Below are 24,313 nucleotides of genomic sequence, written 5' to 3' on the forward strand. Positions count from 1 at the left end.
TCCTAGCTATCGGGGAAATGGAAATCAGGATGGAGGTTCAAGGCCAGCCCTAGCAAAAAGTTTTCAAGATCCCATCTCAATCAACAAAAGCTGTGTATGGTGGCCCATACCTGTTGTCCATGCAATGTGGCAGGTATATATTGGAAGATCATGGTCCAGGCTGGCCTGGGCATAAACACAAGATCTTATCTCAAAAATAACCAAAGCAGAAAGGCCTGGGAGTGTAGCTCAAGTGTTAGAGCACCTGCCTAGCAAGTGCAAGGCTTTGAGTTCAAACTCCCGCACCAAAAAAACCCAAACCCAAACCAAAACAAAAACAAAAATCTTTTTATCTCTATTAAATTTCACTGAGAAAGAAAGAAATATTCAATGATTATTTGTTCAGCTTAGTGCTCATTTTCTGAAGCTAAGAAAAAATGGGATACAAAGATAAAGGCCATGCTTCCTACCCTCATGAAACTTGCCAGCTTATTGGAATGAGGCATATATAAGGTTCTACAAGATAAATTTAATAAGTAGAAATTCAGATACAGCTCAGCATTTTACACTAGTTGGATTCCTCAAAAACATCACATTGTCCAAAATTTCCATTTACAAGTGATAGTCTCAAAGTGAAGAATTGAGGTGTAACAAAGAAAAAGAATGAAGTTTTTTTTCAGTAATTTCAGCAATAAAGTTGTTTTTGTTGTTGTGGCCTAAATATAACAGATTAATTGATCAAAACAGACAAAAAATAAACCTGAGCCCTTCTCATGGCTCTTCAACTTCACACTGTGGAGCTTTCACGTTACTATTACCATCTCTGGCCTTGAAGTTTTCCACACAATTTTGTTCAAGACAGATAATTTGCTGGGCACTGGTGGCTCACACCTGTAATCCTGACTACTCAGGAGGCAGAGATCAGGAGGATCCCAGTTTGAAGCCAGCTCAGGCAAATAGTTTGTGTGACCCTATCTCGAAAAAAAGCATCACAAAAAAGGGCTAGTGGAGTGGCTCAAGGTGTAGGCCCTGAGTTTAAGTCCCAGTACCTCGAAAAATAAATAAATAAAAACAGACAGATAATTCTAACGATATGAAATAAGTAACTCTAATGATATTGGATGTTCTGTTAAAGAATTTATTACCCTTCACTTTTACATGAGTCCTGGCCTTTATTTTCCTAGTTCTGCACAATATTGTCACTAAACCAGCACTTCTTACACATATTGCTATAACTTTTATTACTGTTTTAATTATAGATATCATACAGAAGTGAAATATGATGCAAAACAAATCCTAAGCCATTTTGCAAACACCAAGCATGAGCAACATGCCAGTTGGGCTGCTAGCCACTCATTCAGCCTTTCTATTGCGACAATTTCATATCATGGTCAAGTTATAGAAACAATAGTCAGAGGACTGGGGGCATGACTCAAGTGGTAGAGTACTTGTGTAACAATCGTGAGGCCCTGAGTTCAAAAATCCAATACTGCACACACACACACAAACTCCACATAATTGTAGCTACTCTAGGCTCAGTGGGTCATATTCTCTACATATTTGATTGTAACTAGCTTGTGATATAAAAACCTACTGTAGGTAAAATGCCTAGATATATAAATTGCTATGGAAACATAGAAAAAGAAATACTTAATTCCTTTTTGGAGTTGCAAGGGGAATTGAAGTTCAGGGAAGGTTTCACATTTGATGTGGGTTTTGAGTAAGGAGAAGAATATCTGTAAGTATAAAAGAAAAGGAAGAGAACTCCAGGTGAAGACACTGCATGAGCAAAGACAGGAAACATTTCTATGGAAGTTCAGAGAGCAGAAATTAAACTGTCATGGTTGAAAAAGGGCTTTTTGAAAGCCAATTTTTAATACTGTTTAAAACAGTGCAACAAAACAGGGCTGGCAGAATGACTCAAGAGGAAGAGTGCCTGTCTAGCAAGCATGAGGCCTTAAGTACCACCAAGAAGAAAAAAGGTAAAATAGTGCAACTGCAGATAGATAGATAGATAGACAGACAGACAGACATAGACACACTTTTTATTGTGTAGAACTAATTTATCTTATTTCCTGAGAATAGGTGCTGTTGTTCCTCCATCACCTCTCAATGACATATTTATTTAGATGATCTCACTTCCATTAATCTATATTCATTTCCTTCCCATCAGCCATTTTTCCTTTATAGTAATAACTATAATTCATAAAAGGCATTGTCAGTTGCTGAGAAGAATGGCTATCCATGTGCAGATGTTAGTGTAGTTTGGCAGTATGAACACTGAACTCTAAGCAGAATATCTGGGTGCTGGTCTTGGTGAGTCCTTTAAGGACCTCCGTGAACCTAAGCAAATTACTCAACCTGTGCTTTTTTATTTGTTTGCTCCTTCTTTTTTGTTATTGCAGTACTAAGACTTGAACTCAGGGCCTTGAACTTGCTAGGCAGGCACTGTACCAATTGAGCCATACCTACAGTCCTTGTGCTTTTTAGTTAGTTTTTCAGATAACATCTCATGCCAACTTTCCCCAGGCTGGCCTGGGACTATGATTCTCCTACTACCACCTGCAAGTAGTTGGGACCACAAGTCTTTGTGGCCTGTGCCAACCTGCAGGCCACCTGTTTGACCTCAACTTTTTTTAATCTGTAAAGTAAGATGATTTCCAAGACCTTTTCTACTATAATGTTCATTTCAGATGGTTGACAGTGAGCTAATTAGCAGCTTAATGTCCTATCTGGTTAGAAGATTTGCCTCACATCCTTGGAAGAAAACAGAAATTAAAATATTTATACAGTAAGAAAGAGGGCTCTCAGGTAGAGTTCCCTAGGCAACAATGAAGCAAGGGGAAGTACCTCAAACTAGGTATGGCCATGATAATCTGCATCAAAGTTTAGTTACATTAGAATCAGAAATCCATGTACTCAAGCAATGCTGTGCTTTCTAAAAAAAAAAAAACTGTAGTAAAGTATACATAACATGAGGCTTACCATTTTAACCATTTTAAGCATATAATTCAGTGGCATTTGTGCATTCACAATAGTGGGCAACCATACCACTAGAATACTAGGGGTATTTATAGTCCCTAAATACTATGCTTTTGTTTTTGCTTCCCCTGCTTAGTTTCCTTAGAAATATTATTTTAAACAAATTTTCTCCTAAGTTGAGTGAAAAAGGATTTTTTTTCATACTTGCATTAACCTGAGGATATTTTTCCCCTCAGGGATACTTGGCAATGTTTGGAGACTATTAATGTCTAGTGAGCATATGCTAGGAAACCTGAACACCCTGATTTGCACAGGACAGTCTCCCCCACACACCCCAAAAGAAACATCTAGCCCAAAATGTCATTAGTGCTGCTTTTAAGAATCCTTGCTCTTTCAGAATCAGTCTGGGATTCAATGCTTCTCACTTTCGGCAATGGGTAGACATGGTAGCAGGAAGACTGGGAAAGTTCTGAAACCCAAGGAAATACAGCAAGACTTGGGTAGATTGATAATAGAAACCAAATAAGGATGAGCTGAGACCATCAACCCCTTTTCTCCTGGGAGCTTCTCCCCCACAGTACTGCTTTCTAATTCTGTCCTAGTGGTCATTTTAATACTCTTCCTATAGTAGAAGGCTTATCAGTGGTATAAGCATACTGGTAAAAAGAGAGGTCCAAGGGGCATGGTGGCTTATGCATGTAATTCCAGCTGCACAGGAGACATAGGTAGGAAGATCATGGTCTAAGCATGAGACCTAACCTGAAAAACAGCTAAAAACAAAAAGGGCTAGAGGCATGGTTCAAGCGTTAGAACTCTAGACAGGTTCAAACCCCAGCATTACACACACACACATACACACACACACACACACACACACACACACACACACACACACACACACACAAGCAAAAAGCCCAAACTGAGAAAAGTACTGTTTTACTACTTTACTACTTCTTCCTTTGAGATGTATTCTTTCTAACTGGGAATCTCCCCTCTAAATTTGTCTTCTGTTTTAGTTCAATTGCTCCTATCTCACCTCCAACTTACAGGAAAAGCTAGAAATGTGTTTTACTCTGACTGTGACTTCTTTGAGATCTTTTTCCAAGAGGAAATGGTATTAACTTGGTTAGGCCCAGGTGAGCTCCCTACCAGAAAACCTGGGGTATAGCCCAGTGGTACAGCATTTGTACAAGGTCCTGGGTTTGATCCTCAGCACTAGAAAAAAACCATTTATTTGCATTCTAGTGTTTTTATGAATGGAAAAGGGAAGAATTACAAAACTTGTGCTAGGAACTACAGATAATTCTAGAGGAGTGTCCCACCCATGTATCAAAAGAGACTGAGAACTATTAGTTTATCAGAAGCTTTTTAGCAATATCTTAAATGAAACATAATTAGAAGGGTAAATCTGCTACTGTAGAGAATATGCATTGCAATTAACTTTCAATACTTTTATATGGCCTGTTTGGGGAATTAATATCACTGTTCTCTCTTTGAAATGATACAATTTAAAAGAATCCAACCTGTGGAGTTTGAAGCTTTACTTTGGTCACCAGGTACACTGGTGATTCAGTTTGTCTACATTTCTATGTTTGATTGATCTGTTAGATCAATTTTTAAATTTCAGGACTTTGACAACTTATTTAAAGACCGTAGAGGTGTGGCTGAAGTGGTAAAGCATCTGCTTTGCAAGTGGGAATCCCTGAGTTCAAATCCCAGCCCCACAAAAAAAAAAAAAAGAGAGAAAAAGAAAAAACTTAATGAGCATAGATCATTTGGGTAAAAATTAAATGAATTCTCCTAAGTCTTAAATGAGGGAAAATGGTCAGAGTGCTAGGTTTCACATTTGACAGTGAAGTTTCAAAGTAACTGCTACTAGATGTTTATAACTTCTGACTTAAAGAGAAATAATATGCTTATGGAATAAAATTGGGAACTGAGGTAACTGAAGCAGTATCTCCCAAGCTATGCTTTGTGAGACTTCAATACCAAGAAAGTCAGCAAATATTCAGGAAAATTTTTTTTAAGTTTTTAAAGGGGAGGAGGATTTCAAAAACTAGGACCCAAGTTAATAAGTTCACTGAGTGAAAATGCCAGAGCTCCAATAGGCAGACATCAATTAAGAATGGTTCTTTAACATAGTTTCATTACTTTAAACTCAAGATAATATTAAGTAATTACTGGATATTACGTGCACCAGTTTATCAGCCATCTGCTCTAAGAATTTTGTCAAGGTTCCAAGATCTGGAGATTAACCTTGCTCTTTTCCATTAGACATGACCTGGAGAAGAGGTGACCTGCCACCTTCTCTTTTAATAAAGAAGATTGATAGCAAAGATATCTAATTACAACTCTTTCCTTATTTGTTGTATGAAAAAGTGGACATCTTCTGTACTAGAAATATTATAAAGTGGTAAGTGTGCAAATATTTTTACAGCATTGTAGCCATCTGATATGATCTTTCCTTTTCTTTGATGTAATTTATATCCACTATTTTGTGGGAAAACAACTTAAGCCTTAACTAACACAACAGTTTCCAGTGACAGCTTATATGTCCAAGTGACAGTTTATGATGTCCTCATATTCACAGGCATGTGGCTATCAACTCAGTCCTCTATTCAACATGTATGTAGTTAATGGGTGTCCTTGTACATGAATGTTCATAGCAGCATTATTCAAAATAGTTAAAAAAGTGGAAACAAACTAAATGCTCATCTACTAAAGACATAAACAAATTATGGCGTATCCATCCATACCTTGAAATATTACTCAGTAATAAAAGAAATGAAGTACTGATATATGCTACAAACTGATGAAGCTTAAACACAGTATGCTGAGTGAAGAAAGCCAGTTACAAAGTACCATGTGTTTTATGATAACTATTTATATAAAATGTCCAGAATAAGTAAATCTATGGAGACCAAAAATCAAGCCTAGACCTAGAAAAAGAGAGAATGAGGATTGACTGCTGATGGGTTTCTTTTTGGAATAATGAAAGTGATATGGAAATATACATTTAAATGTTAATCTATGGTATGCAATGCATGCCTCAATAAAACTTTAAAAAATAATAGCGTTCTATATTTTTTGATGGTACTGGGGTTTGAGTTCTGGGCCTCATGCTTGCTAGGCAGGCGCTCTACCACTTGAGTCACTCCACCAGTCCTAGATTTATATACATATTTTTTTTTGAAATATTTATTTACTTATTTATTTATTTTTGGAGTACTAGGCTTGACTTAGGGCCTTCACCTTGAGCCACTCCACCAGCCCTATTTTTGCAAAGAGTTTTTCGAGATAGGGGCTCACAAACTATTTGCCCAGGCTGGCTTTGAACCATGATCCTCCTGATCTGTGCTTCCTGAGTAGCTAGGATTACAGGTGTGCACCCCTGGCATCTGGCCCTAGATTTCTATATTAAAGAAGTTTTTAGAGCCTTTCATACCTTTTGTACATCAAGAGGAAAGTAGAGAATGAAGTCTTTTCCAAGATGATTTGCTAATAGACCCAATCATCCCTGCAGCACCTTCCCCCACCCCCAAAGTCCTCTCCTCCTGCATGCTGGGAAACATATGCCCTCAGAACCACCATCTTTTTTATGAATATCCCACAGAAATGGCATTTTTATGTATTCACTTAGAAAAAACTCATTGCAGTGTTGAGGATGGAACCCACTGCCTGTACACCAGGCAAGCACTCTGCTACTGAGCTATACCTCAGTCCTATAAACAATATTTAAAGCAGTCCTGAGCAAGAAGAAGAGGCTGTTAATCCTTACACGGTGTTTTGGGGAAACATTTTAATGTAAATGAAATAGATCAAGTCTTGCTACATTAGTGAAATTTATAGATAAATAATACTATAGCTAAAACCTATATTTTAATAAGCAAGTATTTCAAGTTACTAGATTCTTAGACTTGATTTATCTTACCTAAAAATTACCCTTGAGTGGAAGAGGAAAAGGAGGAAAGGCAGTGAAGGGGAGTCTCTTGCTCCAAGCTTGCGCAGGAGAGTTGCCCATCAGTCTTGCTGGGATGGGTCCTTCTCCAGGAACAAAAGGCATGTTTGGCTGTAAGAAACATCAAGCACATGAATCTTTTCAGCCCTATCTCCTATTCTACTGCTAGACCAAGGGAATTGCCTGTGACTTGTTATGAAGCTAGATGACTAACCACCAGGAATTGTGTTTGCTTTTCCTGTGGAATTCATCTTTCTGAAGCATGAGCCAACACCTTAGAGGTGAAAAACAGTCTAAAGAGATGACTATTCCTTCAAAACAACTTCTCCAAGAAGCAAGAGGAAGAGGAAGAAGAGAAAGAGAAGAAGGAGAATTGAGAAAGGCGCAGAGGGAAGGATCACACTTTGTGAGCTCATTATCAAAAGAAGTCTTAGAGACTGGGGGTGTGGCTCAATGGTAGAGCACCTTCTTAGCATTCATGAGACTCTGGGTTTGATCCCAACACTGGGAAAAAAAAAAGAAAAAAAGGGATAATTTTAGTACTCTTTTTCCTTTATATATCTCTCACGCCATAGCAGGAAGTGAAAGGCATGAAAGTTTATTTCACTGTGATGGATAAAACTAGATGAGTAAATGTTAGCTGTATGACATAAGACTCATGACAACTACACCCCCACACAGCTCTTGCATAGAATTTAGACAGTAGAAAGACTTAGGGTTGTCAGATGAAGATCTTCAAGGATGTAGAGAAGTAACGTGTAGTTTTTCTCAACTAGAAAAATTTCTGCATCTATAAAAATGACTGTAAATTCACTGACAAAGAAACTTCTGAACAGTTTTCTAACTTCTTAATAATTCTTTAAGTTTTTGTTTTCCCTTTCTGATTATCTGATTTCTTTTTTTATCTGAGTATTCGATACTTTTTTTTGAGACACAGTCTTGCTGTATAGCCCAGGCTGGCCTTGAACTCATGATCCTCCTTGCATCCACCTCTCCAGTGCTCAGATTAAGGTGTGTGCCACATGCCTGGCTTTTCATTACTTTCATAAGCATTGGAAACTATGGAATCATTTCCTGTCTTAAAAAAAACAGGAAAAATTCATACTTTTAGGGTTTTCCTATGTGGTAGAAAGATCAGGGATGAATTAATTATCAATAAATCATTCTCACTTATCAAACATAATGTATGTCAGCCACAGTGCTAAATGATGGAAAGATAAACAGGATGAGTCCTTGTCTTTGGAAATCTCATAGACTATAACAAGGTGATAAATACATACACTAATAGATGTAACACTGGTCTAAAAAGTATTAGATCAGACATGTAAATTAGGTGTAGTAAAGTCACAAACTATTCAGAAAGAGACATTCAAATAGAATCTTTTTTTTTTCATTTTTCTTTTATTATTCATATGTGCATACAAGGCTTGGTTCATTTCTCCCCCCTGCCCCCACCCCCTCCCTTACCACCCACTCCGCCCCCTCCCTCCCCCCCAATACCCAGCAGAAACTATTTTGCCTCAAATAGAATCTTAAAGGGAATACATTCTAGAGAAGAGAAAGTATACCAAGGCATGGAGGCATGAAACAGCACTGTATTTATAGAGTATAATCTAGTCACACATTATTTGATTCATTACTTGGCAGTGGAAATTAATAGAATTTCTTTAAAATGTCAGTAATTTTAATATAGATTTAAAATAATGCTAATAATCCCTAGATGACAAAAGAAAGAACATTGTGAAAAAAAAGAAATGTGTACACCAACATAATGTTATTTGGATCAATAGTTCAAAGTTACATCATCCTGCAACAAAATGTGGTCTTTTGTAATCACTGGCTTCTACTCTGTCTTGAGATGCTTTGTGCTGCTTCTCTAGGGTACTAACAAATCAAAACATCGCACCTGAACAGGAGCAGGGAAGTGGGCTCAATCCATCATCATGTTTCCTTGATGTGTATCAGGGGTTGTGCTGCTGAAAACAACAGATTTAGTGAAAAACTATGTAGGTGAACAAATAGCTTTCAGCTTCTGCTTCAATAGCTCAAACAATGGATAAATGATGATCTGCTTAAAGGGCACTATATGACACATGAGTAGCTCTGCTCAGAACTGTGTCTTCTACCTGAACGTCAGTGTAGGATTTATTGTGATGCCATGTTAACATCTGCAGTAACTGTGCTACCAGGGTGTGAAGAAAAAAAAAAAAGCAAATAAGATTGGGGAAATTACAGGGCAATCATTTGAAACCTGCCCCCCCGCAAAAAGTCCCACTGCATGAAATGGGGCCATATTTAATTGGGTCACTCTACAGAGAAATGACTGGTAGAGAAAGCCACCATGAGAAGATTAGATGAACTATAGTACAGAGAACAAAAAATAGGGCAGAAATCTTGGGTTTTTTGCCAAGTCCAGAAAAAATACAAGGCATGACTGTCTTTTCATTGGTTGCCAATAATCTAAGTCTAGTCTTTAAAATTGCAGAGGAAATAGAAGCAAAATGTTAAGGAATAAAAACCATTATGTTTTGAAAAGATAGAGAAGTAGTGACTAATCCATAAAAATACTGAATCCCTACTAGTTGCTACAATATCATTAGCTTCTGTGTTACCTGCTAAAAGAGAAAGTAAAAGTGACAACATTCATACTTTCTGGAGTTTACAGCTAACTGGAGAATCAAGACATACCAATATGAGAGAGTTGAGGAACAACATAAGTCAGTACTGTACTCTATGGTTATTGCCAAAATGATGCAATTTGTAGATAATAAATGCAATGCTCAAAAAAGAAAGATAGAAGCTGAGCTAGAATTTGGAGGAAGGTCTCAGATTGTTCTTACTTTTTTTCTTTTTTGGTGGGACTGGGGTTTGAACTCAGGGCTTCGTGCTTCCAAAGCAGACTCTCTACTGCTTGAGTCACACTTCCAGTCCATTTTCACTCTGGTCATTTTGGATATGGGCCTCATGAACTTTGCCTGGGCTGGCCTTCAACCCTGATCCTCCCCATCTCAGCCCCACGAGTAGCTAGGATTACAGGCCTGAGCCACCAGGGCCTACCTTTATGTTGGTTCTTGAAGAAAACTTGTATTCTGACCCTATGTCTGCCTTTGACTGGTAGAATAAAATAATTCTGAGCAAGTCGCATTACTTCTCCACATCTTTATCTTCATTTATCCAATGAAAGATTTAGACTAGATAACCTCTAAATTCCTTTCCTGTCCTAAAATTCCATAGTTCAAGGATATAAGAAATAAATAAGAATGAAATAGTTAAGTATTTTAAAAATATTTTAGGGCTGTTGATGTTGCTCAATGGTCCAGTAGTTGCCTTACATGTGCGAAGCCCTGGGTTCCATTCCCAGCAAGGCAAAAAAAAAAAAAAAAAAAAAAAAAAAATCAAAGACCCTGGAAAGCAGTCCTTGAAGAAAGGGAAGAAGGCCTAGTAGTGAAGAGTCAAAAAATTGTTTATGCTGGTGGAATGGCTCAAGAGGTACAAGTGCCTGCCAAGCAAGGGTGAACCCCTGAGTTCAAACCCCAGTGCCACCAAAAAAAAAAAATATCATTTAAAAAGAGGGGAGAGACAAAGTGTAATAGAAAGGGTGAATTTAATCAAAGTACATTATGTATGGAAATATCACAATGAAACTCCTTTGTACAATTAATGTATGCTAAGAAAAAAAAGAAAAAAATCTGGCCCTGCAGAAAAACATCGAGGAAAAGCCTAGTAGGAGGCAGATATGTCAGAGAAAAACTGCTGTGATAGAAGTTGAAAAGCCATCCTGTATAGGCTCCTCTTAGGAAGAGCAGGCAGGGAGAGGTAACAAAAACTGAGGACAGAATCTGAATGGTTACCAGGCTGGGCATTGGTAAAGGAGGAAGAGACTGGAAGCTTTAAAAAGAGCTTTCTTCTTCTGTTGTATCCCCCACCATTTTCTTTCATCTGCAATACTATCTGGCACATAATAGGCACTCTATGGATATTTTATTCATTAATTAACTTGTTAATTATATTTTACATTATAATTGCAGTTCTGTGGATATGTGAGAAATCTGTATCACTGTTATTAAGAATGAATAAATTCATAGCCAAGTGTAGTGGGACATGCTGCAATTCTAGCACTCAGGAGGCTGAGGTAGAGAGATCTCAAGTTCAAGGCCAGCCTGGGCTACATAGACAGACCCTGTTTAAAAAAAATGAGTAATTCATGACTAAATGGTAGTGAAAGACGGAAGTTGAGAAGGCATTCTAATATGAAGAAACAGTCAAAAAGGTGTCAGAGCCGTGTGCCAGTGGCTCATGCCTGTAATCCTAGCTACTCAGGAGGCAGAGATCAGGAAGATCGCCATTCAAAGCCAGCTGGAGCAAATAGTCTGATAAACCTTTCACAAAAATAGGGCTGGTGGAGTGGCTCAAGGTGAAGGCCCTGAGTTTAGGCCCTAGTACTGCAAAAAAAAAAAAAAAAAAAAAAGTCAGAGTCATAATACAGCCTAGGAAACAGAATATCCTTAGAGTTAGGACATAAGGAATAAGAAGAAAAAAATGGGTTGTGATGTTTGGTAAAGTCTGGGTTACAGTCATGTACATTTCTGTAATTCCAGCATTTGGGAGTTTGAGGCAGGAGGATCAAGAGTTCAAGGCCAGCCTGGACTACATAGCAAGACTGTTTTTAAAAAAGACTAGTAATCTCAGGCTTATAAGGCCACACTAAGTTTTTATTATTAAATTTTTATTATATACCAATCTATTAACCCTAACAACTTTTTTAGTGTCAAAACCATACAGATACCTACATATTACTAATTACATTTTTAGTATCAGTTCATTAAGATATATATAATGAAAAATTTATGAATTCACTAGTAATTTCAAATAAATCTTATTTTATTCATCACAAATCTCATGCTTTTTACAGAAGTGAGATTTTGTAGATATTTTTTCAGTAGTAGACATACTGAGAACCACTGCTCCAATAATAACAGCAGTAGTGAGTGCCTATGCTAAGCACTGTACACATAACTCATTGAATTCACGTGACCATGTAAGACAGGCTTTGTTATTATCCCATTTGTGAAAGAGGAATTTTTTTTTACCCCTTTACTAAGAGACTCTAATTTTCATCTGGGGATATCATTTCCCACTTATAAGACTCGTTGATCTCTGGGGTGATGTGTGACTAAGTTCAGGTCACTGAGAAGTGAGTGGAAATGTATACTTGGAAAAATATTCTTAAAATTTGGGGAGAAGAGGGTGTTTTCTTCCTGCTTCCTAGATCGAGAATGCCATGGCTAAGAGCTGGACCTGTGGTTCAAGTGGTAGAGTGCCTGCCTAGTAAGTGTGAGTCCCCGAGTTCAAGCCCTAGGAGAGAGAGAGTTTCCATATATCTCACCTCCAATTTTTCATTATTAACATCCTGTATTACTATGATACATTTGTGACAATGAGCCAATAAGAAAAAATTGTTAACTAAGTATATATTTTATTCAAACTTCTTTAGTTTTTATCCATTGTCCTTGTTCTGTTCTATGATCCCAAATTGCATTTAGTCATATGTCTTCTTAGGTTCCTTTGGGTAGTGGCAGCTTTTCAGGTTTTCCTTGTTTTTGATGACTTTGACAAGTTTTTGTTCTGTGGTGCTGGCACTCAAACTCAGGGCTTTACACATATTAGGTACTGAGCTATGCCCTCAGCTCACCTTCACAGTTTTGAGGAGTATTGATCAGGTACTTCATGGAATGTCCCTCTACTTGGATTTGTGTGATGTTTTTTCTCATGATCACACTAGGGTTATAAGTTTTTGAGAGGAAAACCATGGAGTGTTACCATCATCACATCATATCAAGAATAGATACTGAAATGATATATCACTGTTAATGTTAACCTTGATCACCTGACTTAAAGAATTGATTTATACCTTAATTCATTTAATGCCTAATCCAGAACTACCTATGGAAAAGCACTTATATACTGCCTTAGTGATTTCTTGATTAGATTCAAGAGTAGGCAGAGTAGGTTGTGAGGTAATTACAAAATAGGAAAAAAAAATGGAAAGAGGATTGGCTTTCAAGCTGTAATACCGGCACTTACTAGATTATAACTTTGATCAAGTTACATGTGCACCTATAAAATAGAATAACAGTACCAACAGATATTGAGAAAATGTTTGTGCATGTGTTTTGTACTATGTTACAGTTTTAGATCTATCAAAATCCTACACAAAAACATTTTTGGAAAGAGTAAAATTTTAAGCTGTTAGCATCACTATTAAGTGATTAATTAATCTATTAAGATTAATTTTCAACTACTGGCTGAACAGAACAAGGCTAATATGAGTAGAAGAAAGCAGAGGTGGGAGTGATAATAGTATCTAATTTTGGCTTTGATTCCTTTTGCCAAAGGCTGCTTGATATCTGAGAGTTGGAGATTTCTCAGATCTTATGAGGCCAGACAGAGCAAAGAGCTCAACAATTTCTTTCTTTCTTTTTTTTTTTTTTTGAGACAGGGTCTTGCTATGTAGCCTAGGCTGGCCTTAAACTCACAACCATTCTGCCTCGGTCTTCCAAGGGCTGGGATTACAGATGTGCACCATCACACCTGGCTAAGAACTCAACGTTGATGTGAACTAAGTATTAATTTTGTTGTTATTTGTTTTCCTGTACAGTATCTTTGGAGATAAACCATTCCTCTTTGAAAGTGCAATACTTTTTCCAAACTGTATGGCAAGTAACTTTATTTTTGAAAATGCACAGAAAAGGGCAGGGGATGTAGCTCAGTGTTAGAGCACTTGCTTATTATGTCTTGGGTTCAACCTCTAGCACCAAAAAGAAAAGAAAAAAAACAAGGATACAGAGAATAATTATTCAAAGATGAAATGTCTTCCTCAAAATCGATTTGAATGAAAAACTGAAGTTCTTGAGGTTTTATGCTGATGAAAGTTGACCCTGCGGTCTGAAAAATACAGCAAAATCCATTCTCTTCTTTAACAGGTGAGTTAGTGGCTTTTAAATTTTTTTATGCATATACAAAAGAAATATGCAGAGAACAGGTGAGGCCTTCTCTGCATTATTAAAATTAACGCAGCACGTATAGTAACAGCTAGCCTGCTATAAAGCAAAGCGCAATGGTGTTAAGTGTCCAGTCGTCTGGATTCTATTTCAAACAAGATATAGGACTTGGAGGTTTTTGAACATCTTTGAGTCTTGGATTTCTCCATCTGTAAAACTGTTAAGAGGGTAAGAGATTAGGTGTGCAAAAGCAACGTGTAAGAGAGCTATTATTTCTAACCTAGAATGTGTGCGCTGTCAGTATCTGTGCATTAGTTAACATTCATTGAGGGCAGCTTCTGGACTTTCTATGTGGAAGCAAAAGCAGCAATGCGTTTAAAAAATTGGTGCTCACCACATTCCGAAATTCTTTCGGTTCATGAAAGTAGTAACCTTGGAAAACCAGGCTGGCATCACCTAAAGTTTAGGATGTGATTTTTAACGTCATGTCTGGGGCAACGCTATTTTATGGCCTTATTCTGTTTTCTTTTCACCTTAGTAGCGCAAACGAGAAAATTTCCTACCGAAGCTTTGCAGTCAGCTCTTTCTGGCGGCACCTCACCTGCTTCCCCTACTTAGGGTCGCAGTCCCAGAAGTCCTCAAAGACAAAAACCTTGCGAGGGCCACTGTAGGGCAGGAACTCCCTAGACCTTGGATCAAAGGAACCACCAGGTAGCAGCAGAAAGGAGTGCCAAGCCACCCAGGTAAGCAACAGAGCCCAGATGTCCAAATTTACCACCACACAACCCTCACCAGAGATAAACCTCGCGAGATAACACGGCAAGGTGGCGACAGGAAGCCCACTATCTCGCGAGAAGAGGAGGGGGTGTCGGCGGAAACGGGCAAAAGGCCCCCTAGGCTACCGGCCCCGGCCAGTGGGCGGGGCCAGAGTAAATCCGCCCCCTTCCGGCTCCTTTCCCCACCCTCAACCCTGAGGTGTCAGGCCAGGGGGTGCGGTGGATGTGTTCTCCTGGTTTCTGGCCGCTGGTGCTGGGTAGGGTTCCGAGCCTCCGGCACGCGCTTTGAGTCGCATTTGAGGAGGGGGGGCGGGGAGGAACCTGCGGCTTGCGGCCCCGCCCCCTTCTCCAGCTTGCCGGTGAGTGGCAGAACCCGCCTCCTCCTCCCGCCGGCCCTGGGGCAGCGTCCCCGGGGTAACTCAGTAGTCCAGGCCTGAGCTTCTGCCCGCAGGTGTCGGCGCCAAGACTCCATGGTGGGTTTTGGGGCCAACCGGCGGGCTGGCCGCCTGCCCTCCCTCGTGCTGGTGGTGCTGCTAGTGGTAATTATCGTCCTTGCCTTCAACTACTGGAGCATCTCCTCCCGCCACGTCCTGCTCCAGGAGGAGGTGGCCGAGCTGCAGGGGCAGGTCCAGCGCACCGAGGTGGCCCGCGGTCGTCTGGAGAAGCGCAATTCAGACCTCTTGCTCTTGGTGGACACGCACAAGAAACAGATTGACCAGAAGGAGGCCGACTACGGCCGCCTTAGTAGCCGGCTGCAGGCCAGGGAAGGCCTGGGGAAGAGATGCGAGGATGACAAGGTAAGGTCGAGCCCTTTCCCCTGCACCCCCATGGTTTTTCTTTAAGTTCCGGGATGGCTGCTTTATCCTTTCCAGGATCTTAGTCCTGAAAGCGTCCCTTACCCCTAAGGATCCTGTTTCTGCAGACTTTTCCCAGCTTATCAGTGTTACACCCTCTCTAGTCCCTGCCAGAGGCTGGCTGTAAGTTCTGGTTCTCTGGAGTGGCCTGTGTGTGGATGCCGCCTTTTCTCCACGTTCAGCTGCTGAGCTGGCAGTGGTAGTCATCTGGTCTATGTGGCGCCTAGATCTGGAGGCTGCCGAGTTTCCTGTGGGTATTGTTGTCTCATCCTTATTCTGTGTATACCGATCAGTATTAATTTTTTTACTTAAAAATGGGACCTCTTCTAACTTCTCTTTTTTGGAATGACAACACATATTTTTTAAGCAGTACGTCTTTTTAAATCTCTAAGGCTGATGTACTAAATAAATAAAGAATCAGATATTTCTGCCTTTTTGTGATCCAAGTGTTATGATAGATGGGCCCTGGAGCCATTTCTTGTGACTTGGTCATAGTTAATCCAAAATTATCTACTTAATTTGAATTGTTAATGAAATTAACCAAAATGGTAGAATATAAGTTCTAAGGAACAGAATCTTGTGTCTGTGTTCTTGTTCTTGAAAGAAAAGAAAATGAAATTGTGTATGCTTAAGTAGCTACACTACTTAAGTAGGTTGATGTTTTATGTAGATAGAAAGGTACAAAGTTTTAAATTTAAAAAATTTAAAACTGGACAGTGACCATACTTGTTACTAAATAGTATTTGTTTTCATTATTATACTAGTAGCTATATTAATAGTTTATGACTTATGCAACTTCTGTTGGTACTGAAAATTGTGAAAATTTCTAGGTGAGATAGTAGTGGCCTTCTTCTCCAAATTCTTCCATAATCTTCATTTTTGTTCTTGGTGTAAGTTCTTTTTGTAAATCTAAATTCCTATTGTAATTCTAATTATAATTTTGCATTTCCAAGTCATTTATAGTAAATCATTACAAATACAATCTCCATGAACTCCCAACTTACCTATTGTTATCAGTTTCTACCTTGTTTAGCATTTCTTTAAGATTGAGGGTCTCAGGTAAGTTCTTCTCTCCATCCCCTTTTCTCTTAACCATAGCATAGATGTTCTCTGAGAGGAGTAAGAGATCAGCAAATTTACCCGTATATTGCACACTAACTCTAAAGACTGAAAAACTCTTGGATGGAGTAAGTAGAAATCCATAAAATTTTGGAGTATTAAAGTCTTCAGTCTGGGTGCAGTGGTGCATGCTTGTAATCGCAGCGCTTGGGGAGCTGAGGCAGGAGGATCATGAATTCCAGTCCAGCCTGGGCACTCGGGATTGAACTCAGGGTGTTCATGCTTGCTAGGCAGGCACTCTTACCACTTAAGCCACTCCACCAGCCTTTTTTTGTGTTGGGTATTTTTGAGATAGGGTCTCTTGAACTTGTTGCCCTGGGCTGGTTTCGAACTGTGATGTTCCTGATCACTGCTTCTGGAGTAGCTAGGATTACAGGAATGAGTCACTGGCTTCTGATTTAGACTTAGAATTGTTAAACATTACTACCCAAAGGACAGCTAAGTCCTTTCTAGTATATAGTCTGAATTCCATTTCTTCTATCCATTGAACAGTATCAGTCTCAGTATGTTTTCATGTGGTTTTTTTTTTTTTTTTTTTTTTTTTTTCATTACTGGGGCATGAACTCAGGGCCTATACCTTGAGACACTCCACCAGCCCTTTTTTTGTGAAGGATTTTTTTTTTGAGATAGGGTCTCAAAGTATTTTCCCAGGGTGCTTTCAAACCAGATTCCTCCTGATTTCTGCCTCCTGAGTAGCTAGGATTACAGGTATGAGCCACTGGTGTCTGATTTCCTCTATATATTCCCATCTAACAACTAATTTCTTCTTTTACTTTCACTGCTAAACTCAAATTATTGGTGGTCTGTTAACTTAATTGGTAGCTCCATCTACCTGCCTCTTTTTTGTCACCATCCTAATCTTTTAAAATTCTCTCAGACATCTTTTTTTCCTCCCCGTTTCTGAAGGTCATAAGTAGCAGTTCCAGTCAAATTCAAAGAAACATTTTTATTCTCGATTATTTATTTGTTTTTGGTTTTTTCGTAGTGCTGGGGATTGAACCCAGTGCCTCAAGCATGCTAGGCAAGTGCATGCTTCAGTTATATCCCTAGCCCTTATTTATTTGAGACAGGGTCTCACTGTGCTGGTCTCCAACTCTTGATCCTAATGCCTCTACCTTCTGAGTTGAGATTGTGAGTGCATCCCCACACCCAGCTTCTGAATCTATTTAGTCTCTAGATTGGTCCTGTTGATTGTCTCTAGCCTCTTCAGGCTCTTCCTACTTTCTTCACTGTAGTTGCTGAATTTTTTTTCCCTTCTACCCACTCTATTTTTGGGCATTTGCGTTCTCTTTAGAGCAGTATTTCCTAAAGTGATAAACAGAAGTCTGTTCTTTGAATTGTTCTGGAGGAAAAGGAAAACCTTCTTGGAGGGAAATGTTGAGTAGTGATCTACTTCTTGGAGTTTATAATGCCTCTGGCACATTAACAGCGCTGAGAAATCCATTAATGAAGAACCATTAGTAAAGAAGTCTGTTTTGGGGAGGGGGAGGGCAGAAGGAGGGAGGAGGTGCCCCAAACAATGTATACACATGTAAGTAAATGTAAAAATGATAAAATAAGAGAAAGAAAAAAAAAAATAGGGGTGGTAGAGTGGCTCAAGGTGAAGGCCCCAAGTTCAAGTCCCAGTACTGAAAAAAAAGTCTATTTTATTTGTTTGGTCCAATTCCTGTCAGTTTATTTGATCAGGTTTCTTCTTGGCCTACCTGTTACCAGGGTATATAAGAATGTAGCAAACCACACTGGTTTGGGAAATGTCACTCTAAGTATCTTTAATTTAAATGCTTGGCTAATATTCTATTGCTGCTGGATCATAAATCTGTATCTCACTTGTATGCCAATTTTATAGTTTGACCTACCTATAACATCTTTTTGATGTGCCTATGAATATTCTTGGGGTTAATGAGGAAGCTCTGAGTTGCTTAATAGAAAGGGTAGTCTTGGTTGCTATCTTCTTTTATTTATTTATTTTTTTTAGTAAACTTTTATTTTAGAACAGTTTTAGATCTAGAAAATTATTGTGAAGATTGTAAGGGAGCTTATGTATATTCCAGAGCCAGTTCCCCCCATTATTAATGTTTTAAACTAAGATGGAGCATTTGTCATAATTAGTGAATCAGTATTGATGTATTACTATTAACTAATGACCATTCTTTTCAGATTGACCATTCTTTTCAGATTTCTTCATGTTTTTTTCTGTTCTAGGATCCCATCCAGGGTGCCACATTATATTTAGTCATTATGGCTCCTTAAGCTCCTTTTAATTGTGCCAGCTTTTTAGATTTTCCTTGTTTTTGATGACCTTGACCGTTTTGAGGATTACTAGTCTGGTGTATTGTAGAATGTACCACATTTGGGATTTGTCTGGCTCTTTTCTCAGAATCAGGCTGGGGTTATGGTTTTTGGAACAGAGACCGCAGTGGTAAAGTACCGATCATATCAAGGGCATACCTTTTTTTTTTTTTTTTGGTGTGATTGGGGTTTTAACTCAGGGCTTCACACTTGCAAAGCAGGTGCTCTACTGCTTGAGCCACACCTCTAGCCCACAAGCATGTATCTTTTAAAATGACTTAGACTATTGATATTAACCTTGATCCCCTGGCTTTAGGTAGAGTAATTGTAGAATTACTCTTTCTTTCTCCCTTCCTAAAAGGTTTGCTTTAGAAGAAAGTCATTGTATACAGCTATACTTAATGAGTGGGTAGTATGTCTATATAAACTTTTTGAAGTTCTCCACAGGAAATTTGTCTTTTCTCCTTCTCTTAGTAATTTCTTCAGTTACTTATTTCTATCCATATGTACTCACAGATATTTATTTTCTACTTTGAACTGTAGTCCAGTGCTACTTTTTGTTGCTTAAATTGTTCCAGCTTTGGGCATTGGGGACCTCCTGCAGTTGACTTCTACCTCTCTTTCTTATTTTTATGTGCCAGTAATTACTGGAAGATTTCATATAGCCCATACCCAGTTTTATTGTGACATACCCTTCCTTATTTTTTGGCACTATAACATGTTCCAGGCTCATCTTGAATATTTCCTGCTTCAGATGTGGGTGCTAATGCATGCCTGTTGCTACTGTCAGGCTATCTTTGGAAATCTAGGAATTTCTGCTCTACAGGAATCAGAAAGGTAACTTTTGCTTCTTCCAATGTATTATGCTATCTGCCATTTCCAATGTGTTACCTAGGCCATTAAACACAGAATAAGGGACCTTGAAATTTGTCCAGGAAAGTGAGAAACAAGCCCCATTTCTCTGGATTCCTCCAAATTTTCCATATTTTTTGCCTTACCTATAAAGGATTTCAGTTTGGAGGAAAACATTAGTTTGCTACATTACCATAACAAAAATACTGCAGACTAGGTGGTTAAACAAAGAACTTTATTTTCTCAAGTTGTGAAAGGTGGAAGTCCAAGATCAAGGTACTGGCAGCATTTCTTCTGAGGCCTTTCTCCTTGACTTGCAGATAGCTGCCTTTCTGCTTTATGGTGCTCCCTCTGCCTGTGCATCAGTGTTGTCTTATACTCTTCGTAGATACCAGCCATGTTGGATGAGGGCCCATTATTTAACTTAATCACCTTTTTAAAGTCCTTATTTTGACTGAATATGTGGCTCAGTGGTAGAGCACTTGCATGAGGCCCTGAGTTCAATCCTCAGCACCTCAAAAAGGAAAGAAAGGGAGGGAAGAAGGGAGGAAGGAAGGAAGGAAGGTCTTGTCTCTATATATAGTTTCATTGTAAGATCCTGGGGGTTGGGAACCTCAATGTATAAATTTGTGATTTTGTGGTCACATGCAATTTAGTTTACATCTTAGGGAAAATCTAACACACACACAGCACTTTTTCTTTCCTCTTTCTACCAAAAGACCTGTCCTTCCATTTACTGTTCTGTCATAGGGCATTTCCATTCCTTTAACTTGGAGTCTTGCTACATGTAGCTTATACACTAAAGCTGTGTGGTCCAAGTGGCTCAAATCAAGCTCTTGACTAACAAAAGCAGCTGTTGAATAGAGTGTAGAAAAAGTTTTTCTCAAAGTTGTCCTATTATAAACATACATATATGAGAGTTCAGTTTTGAGGTTTGAAGCTGAACAATAAATGACCTCTTTTCCATTTAACTTTCTCTATAACTTTAGTTGAATAGGGAAAAAGTCATGAGCCAGAAGGAATGAAAAAGTTTATTTCATTTGTTTCCCAAAAAATGTCTTCTCTTTTTGGTGGAACTGGGGTTTCAATTCAGGGCTTCATGCTTGCAAAACAGATGCTCTACTGGTCGAGCCACACCTCTAGTCCATTTTGCTTTGGTTAGTTTGGAGATGAGGGCTCACAAACTATTTGCCTGGGCTGGCCTTGAACCTTGATCCTCCCAATTTCAGATTTCTAAGTAGCTAGGATTACAGGTGTGAGCCACCATCGACCTGAAGTATCTTTATTTTGTGTGTGTGTGTGTGTACACAACACTCATACCAAATATGTACCCATAAAAATTCTTGAAAACAAATGTTAATTGTCAGTTCAAATTCTGATTCCATATTTAGTATATTTATAATCTTGGGCAAATTACTTCTCTGTGCCTCTGTTTCCTCATCTGTAAATTAAAAACAATAATAACCTTTCTCACTATTGTAAAGTTTAAATAAGTAAATCTATTAAAATTCTTACTACTGTGCCTATGACATAGTAAGAAAAAAAGTCAGTAAGTATTGTGTTACCTATTATTATTCTGTAGTTACTTCCTTATTTCTGCCCTGCCTTCTCTCCAGGATGGGACCCTGACTGTGTTCCTGCCCAAGATCCGGTTTTAGTTCCAGCCTACCTACATCACCCTTTTGCTCCTGAATTTCTGACTTTTTTTTTAACTTCCATTTCCTTATCAATTTTCAGTTAGGCTGAGTTGGCTCCTACTGGAGTTGTTTTAGCTGACTCCCTGGAACCTGTTTGTCCTCTTTAATTTGAGGGTCAGCCTTCTATAGTTCTTCTAATATGCTACTATTCATGCCTTTCCCTCTGCCTCATCACCCATAATCTGGCCAAATTCTAGCTGTAATTTAATTGCTACTTCATATTACTTAGAAATGATACAGAGTTGATACCCTCTTCCCAAATTCCCTTTCCTACCTTCTTGGTTCCTATAGATGATGTTTATGTAACCATTATTAAAACTGAGATTAGAAATTTGGGTCCTGGTGAGGGATTGCCTGTTCTCTATTTTAGTCAGTTCAGCAAACCTGATTTTCCTCAAACCTTATTTTCAAGTGGCTATATCCCTACTCTATAAGTCAGAATTCTGCTGTTTAGTCTTTGAGGTCTTCCATGGAGTGACTCTTACTTCCTTTGTCTTCTACTATCTCCTGACCCAAACTATTCCAGATAGGTTGTTTTGCTTACTTTTGTCTCTGTCTGCCTTTCTGTGTTGTTAATTCCTGTTTTTGTGCCTTTGTTCCTGATGTTTGACTTTTAACCTCTGTTTCTTTTTTTGTGTATCTATTTTACCAATTTTTTAATCACCTTCTGATCATGTATATATACCATGAAGCCACTGGGGCTTCTGACCCAGAACATGCTTTTCCTTCTTTATACACAATTTGTTCTTATTGCTTGAGCCACACTAGTTTTTTATTTTTTATTTTTTTTACTAATAGTTTTTTTCTTTCTTTTTTTTTTTCCCCCCATGGAGGGAAATTAATAGTTTCTTATGTGTTAACCTTGTCTTCTCAACAGAATTTTAAGTTCCTTGAGGAAGAACTATGCTTTAAATTTTTTCCTGTACATCTCTGATAGTTCTTAATGCTGATACGAACATTTGTTGGGGGGAAGGGGAAATAAAGGAGAATGATGGAGGGAGTGAATTTAAATGTGATATATTTGATATATTGTAAGAATATTTGCAAATGCCACAGTGTACCCCCACCCAGCACAACAATTTAAAAAATGTATTTGGGGTAGAGGGATTGATTTGTGTACTTCCCCACACCAAATTATGTTGAAGTCTTAATCGGTGGCATGTGTGAATATTTCTTTGGAAATAGGCCTTTGTAGATTGAATCAAGTTGATCTGAGGTCCCACCTTAATCCAGTATAAGTGGTGTCCTTATAAAAAGAGAAAACAGAATTAGAAGAACCCATGTGAAGACACATGGAGACTCATTGAGAAGATAGCCATGGAAGATGGAGGGAGGCAGAGATTAGAATTATATTGCCACAAGCCAAGGAATGGCATATTCTGGGGCTACCAGAATATGGAGAATCCTTTCTGAAAGGATCTAGTGGGAGTGAGGCTCTGGCAATACCTTGAGTTTTGATTTTTTTTTCTCTTTTTTTTATGAGTGTATATTAATTGTACGAAGATGTTTCATTATGGTATTTCCCTACATGCATATAATGTACTTTGATCAAATTTACCCCCTTGATTTTGGATTTCTAGCCACCAGAACTGTGAGATAACTTTTTTTTTTTAATGCCATCCAGTTTGCGGTTCTTGGTTACAGCATTCCTAGAAAATAAACACACATAGTGAATACTCCAAAGGTATTTGATATGTTAGTTACATAACTTCTACAATATCATTATTCTATGTGGGTAATATAGTCTAATAGAAAGAGTAAGAGCTTTTGGAGTCAAGCAGATCTGAGTTTACAATTTTGTCCTTACCTCTCTTATATCTGTTTCTTCACCCATAAAATGAGGAGGATTGATGAAATAAAATAGATATAGGATTCCCCACCACAGAATTTGATATTTAATATTGTTAGTTCCTTTCTTTCCTTGGTGCATTGGTATAGGAAACGTGACAAAATTTGGTTTTGTATTTTCTTAAAATCCAAATATATTATTTCAGTTGACAAAAATTGCTAAAATGAACTTAAAATGTGTTCCCACCTTTTTGTCTCCCTATTTCTCTGTTTTCTCTTGTTCCAATAATAGGAGACTAAGGAGTCTCAGGAGGTACCATGGAAATCATAAAACAAGATGCTTCTTGAAAAATAATGGCTAATTAGACAGAAGGGGGATACAACATAAATATTTATGTAAACCTTAGGATATGCTGTCATCTCTAGTTGCTTTGGATACCTACGAAGTATGTTTGCAGTATGTACTTCTACTATTTGTCTGTTTCAGTTTCACTGTTTTTGGTTCATTCTCATCAGTCTTATCTCTAGATTGCAATCTCTCAACAGACACTGATTATGTCTAGCTGATGTGCAATTTATCATCTAATAAATGCTGTTTTATGATGAAAAAATGATGGTTAGGACTTAATTAATGCAGAGAAAAGGTAAAAAAAGGACATTCACGGAGATTCCTTCTACCCACTCCATAGAGGAAAAGAAACAATTCTTCCCCCTCCGCCAAAAAATTTATTTGGTAAAAGGATAAGCCACAGAATATTATTATAGCATATTAATTACCAAAATAGCCAGGCCTATGCATTTAATCCTAGCGAGTCAGGAAGAAGAGATCCGGAGGATTGCAGTTCGAAGCCAGCAGGGCAAATAGTTTGTGAGACCCTATCTCCAAGACATCAGGGCAAATAGTTGGCGAGACCCTATCTCCAAGACACCATCACACACAAAAAAAATGGGGGCTGTTGGAGTGACTCAAGGTGTAGGCCTTGAGTGCAAGCCCCACTACCACAAAAAAAAAAAAAAA

At 38.4% G+C, this 24,313-nt stretch overlaps 1 protein-coding gene and 1 long non-coding RNA gene across 3 annotated transcripts in view; one reads left to right on the forward strand and one right to left on the reverse strand.

Moving 5' to 3' along the window:
- Positions 1–14,863: 14,863 nt before the first annotated feature.
- Golm2 (golgi membrane protein 2) overlaps positions 14,864–24,313 on the forward strand; it is a 67,688-nt gene continuing 58,238 nt past the window's right edge. The window contains exon 1 of one of the 2 annotated variants that reach the window (XM_074065857.1): positions 14,864–15,493. In XM_074065857.1, coding sequence (XP_073921958.1) covers positions 15,167–15,493 — 327 coding nt within the window. In that variant the 5' untranslated portion in view covers positions 14,864–15,166. The remainder of the gene's footprint in view (positions 15,494–24,313) is intronic. The other variant, XM_074065856.1, reaches the window with a different exon arrangement.
- Positions 19,963–24,313, reverse strand: part of LOC141420794 (uncharacterized) — a 73,861-nt gene continuing 69,510 nt past the window's right edge. The window contains exon 4 of the long non-coding RNA XR_012445439.1: positions 19,963–23,156. This is a non-coding gene — a long non-coding RNA (uncharacterized lncRNA). The remainder of the gene's footprint in view (positions 23,157–24,313) is intronic.

The sequence above is a fragment of the Castor canadensis genome, chromosome 2 (genome assembly GCF_047511655.1).
Source record: "Castor canadensis chromosome 2, mCasCan1.hap1v2, whole genome shotgun sequence".
In the NCBI taxonomy this organism is placed as follows: Eukaryota; Metazoa; Chordata; class Mammalia; order Rodentia; family Castoridae; genus Castor; species Castor canadensis.